This window comes from Colobus angolensis, unplaced genomic scaffold, assembly GCF_000951035.1.
Source record: "Colobus angolensis palliatus isolate OR3802 unplaced genomic scaffold, Cang.pa_1.0 Scaffold42, whole genome shotgun sequence".
NCBI classification, from domain to species: Eukaryota; Metazoa; Chordata; class Mammalia; order Primates; family Cercopithecidae; genus Colobus; species Colobus angolensis.
The window spans coordinates 1,119,628-1,122,611 of NW_012117599.1; the positions used below are offsets into that span (position 1 = coordinate 1,119,628).

Below are 2,984 nucleotides of genomic sequence, written 5' to 3' on the forward strand. Positions count from 1 at the left end.
GAGAGACGATGAAATCCTTGTCTCTACTAAAAATACAAAAAAATTAGCTGGGCAGGGTGACACACGCCTGTAGTCCCAGCTACTCAGGAGGCTGAGGCAGAACTGCTTGAACCCAGGAGGCGGAAGTTGCAGTAAGCCAAGATCATGCCACTGCGTTCCAGCCTGGGCAACAGAGCGAGCCTCTGTCTCAAAAAAAAAAAAAATTTTAGCTGGGTGTGGTGGTGGCACACACCTCTAGTCCCAACTACTTGGGACACTGAGGCAGGCGGATTGCTTAAGCCCAGGAGTTCGACGTTATAGCGAGCTATGATAGTGCCACTGCACGCCAGCCTGAGTGAGACAGGAAGACACTGTCTCCAAAGAAAAAAAAAAGGCCTCAGACAACTTTGACTGAATCAGTTCTTTCTCTTCTCTATTTTTCTTAGAGACAGGGTCTCCTTCTGTCACCCAGGCTGGAGTGCAGTGGCGGGATCAAACTCACTACAGCCTCTTCCCACCAGCCTCCTAAGTAGCTGGAACTACAGGCACGTGCCACCATGCCTGGCTAATTTTTTTATTTTTAGTAGAGACAAGGTCTTGCTATGTTGCTCAGGCTGGTCTCAAACTCCTGAGCTAAAGCGATCCTTCTGCCTCAGCCTCCCGAAGTGCTAGGATAATAGATAGGCATGAGCTACTACACCCGGCTGTGAGGCCATTTTGCATTGGAGAAAAACACCCCAAATAGTTCAAGAACCTATGAGGGTACTACTTAAATAACTGTTAATAGTGACTGCGGGCTCACTGCTTACTGTGTGCCCAATTTTGTGTTAAGCACTCTACCTGAATTAACTAATTTAATTTTCACAAAACTCCTAGATAGGTATTATTATCAGCCACACTTCAGAAATGAGACACTAGTCCAAGCTGACACAGCTAATCAGTGACAAAGCTGAGATCAGCCGGGCAATCTGCCTCCAGCATCCACATTCTACCACATTGAGGACAGACTGATGCAATCACTGGAATCACCAAGAAAAACAGTTTAACTTTGCGCAATACTAAGTAAGAAAGCAGGGAACTATAATGATATGTTTGCACTGAATTATAAAAGTCTAAGTGTTGCTACTAAAGGCTCATGCCCTGGAGAGCAGAGTTGAAGGCATCACGGCACACTCCCGCTCTGCAATCGCCCAGTGCTCTGAGCACCAAGGGTCTGCTTCTGTCACCTTTCTCAACAAACTCTTCCCTGGTAAACCCTTCATCAACTTCATAATAATTCAATTCAGCCATGACTTCAACCACAAGCTGCAAGGCTAGAAAGGCTAAACATATACTCTGGTTTTCAGGCCCCGTACCTCATCCTGGAGCTAGGAGGGCTGAAAACGTTCACACCAGACACAAATGTGAAATGATACCCTGTCTCCCAATTTTAATACCAAACCCGTTAGTTTTGACCATGCACCCCAGACCGACCAGATAATTACCCTGCCCAACCCCACATCCTGAACCCACAGGAGAGGCTGGCTATCCCTAGGACAGGGCAGACACCAATCACAGCCTTACCTTCCCCTTCAGTGTCTGCAAAGCATCCAGGTAGGCTGCCAGCATGGGCAGACTCAAGGTCTCCACGAGGGTGGTGTGCAGCCACTGGATCAGCTTGGTGTCCCAGCTCACACTTGCCAGAGCCTGCCGCACTCTCCTTGCACATTTGTCCACAGCAACACGGCGCAGCACTGGCTCATTACAAGCCTGAAGGATGTAAGTGGAAGTGATAAAGCATGAGGACTACCTGGTTAACAAGTAGGGGGACAAGTCAGTCAGCCAGTGAGGCCTGAACTACGAAGAGCCCACTGTGGGCGGATTTCTGGTGTCTTACCCCTTCGTTGGCCAAGCGGGCAAGCCGGTCAGACTGCAGGGCTTTGAGGATCTTGTTGAACAGCTTGTTCTGGGCCACTGTCCAGCCAGTCCTATAAGGGAAACTCTGAGGAATTATAGTCAAACCCTGGGGACGCTCCCCATGTATGTACACCATATAAAGAAGATTATGCCATAGTTTTATGTCTCCACCATGGAACAGTAAAACGAAGTAGCTTAGTCTAAGACCACTGAGCTAAAACACAAGACCTAGATTCTGGTCCCAATCCTACCAAATGAAATCATCACAGCACATATTTGTATTAATAACACACACACATATATACACACACACAATAATACACATAGTACAAGACTAGTCATGAATAAAGTCTTTCAGGCTAGCAAAGCTAATTATTTGCTTAGTAGCTAAAATAATCCCAATTGTAAATAAAAGCACAGCACCATTGAACAGACATATTTGAATTTCATAAGTTATATATTTCACACAAAAAGGCAGACAGGATTAGCAAGCATTTTAATGTACTAAAATCTCAGACTAAGGTAAGAATTCTTTTTAAACTAGACTTAAGAACAAAAATACAGCAGAAACATAACCAATAAAGAGGCTATTCTTCCACTCTTCAATATTCTACCCCACACTAATCTCTCTTTTCCATATGTATTTTTTCTATTTTTTCTATATGTCACACAATTAGCAAATTTATTTTCGAGAGGCCTGTTCCATATAGGCTAATATGTTACCATCCCAGTATACGGCACTGGCATTCACACATCTACCTTATTGCTTATTGCTTACCTATTACTTACTGAGGCTTTGTGAGTCGCAGACATCTATCCTACTGTTCTCATCTCCACTTCATCACACCCAGCATAGTGATATGGAGCTTATTATTGTCCCCCTTGACCCCACTCCCAGCAATCCTAAATACTCAGATTCTCTAACTCTGGCTAGTGACCTTCCTAAAGATACCAAAAGAAAAGCAATTGAAGATGCTCTATAATATTTACCTATTCTCCCTGCCTTAAAAAAAAGCTGATTGGCCGGGCGCAGTGGCTCAAGCCTGTAATCCCAGCACTTTGGGAGGCCGAGACGGGCGGATCACGAGGTCAGGAGATCGAGACCATCC

The 2,984-nt window shown here is 45.1% G+C and overlaps 1 protein-coding gene across 4 annotated transcripts in view; it reads right to left on the bottom strand.

The window, feature by feature from the left end:
* Nucleotides 1–2,984, bottom strand: part of KANSL3 (KAT8 regulatory NSL complex subunit 3) — a 58,475-nt gene that overhangs the window by 25,519 nt on the left and 29,972 nt on the right. For all 4 annotated transcript variants that reach the window (XR_001003391.1, XM_011956521.1, XM_011956520.1 and 1 more), the window contains exons 4-5: nucleotides 1,856–1,946; nucleotides 1,543–1,728 (exon numbers count right to left, since the gene is read on the bottom strand). Coding sequence is in view for 3 of the 4 variants with exons in the window: in XM_011956521.1 (XP_011811911.1) it covers nucleotides 1,543–1,728; nucleotides 1,856–1,946 (277 nt within the window). In the remaining variant the exon portion in view is untranslated. The remainder of the gene's footprint in view (nucleotides 1–1,542; nucleotides 1,729–1,855; nucleotides 1,947–2,984) is intronic.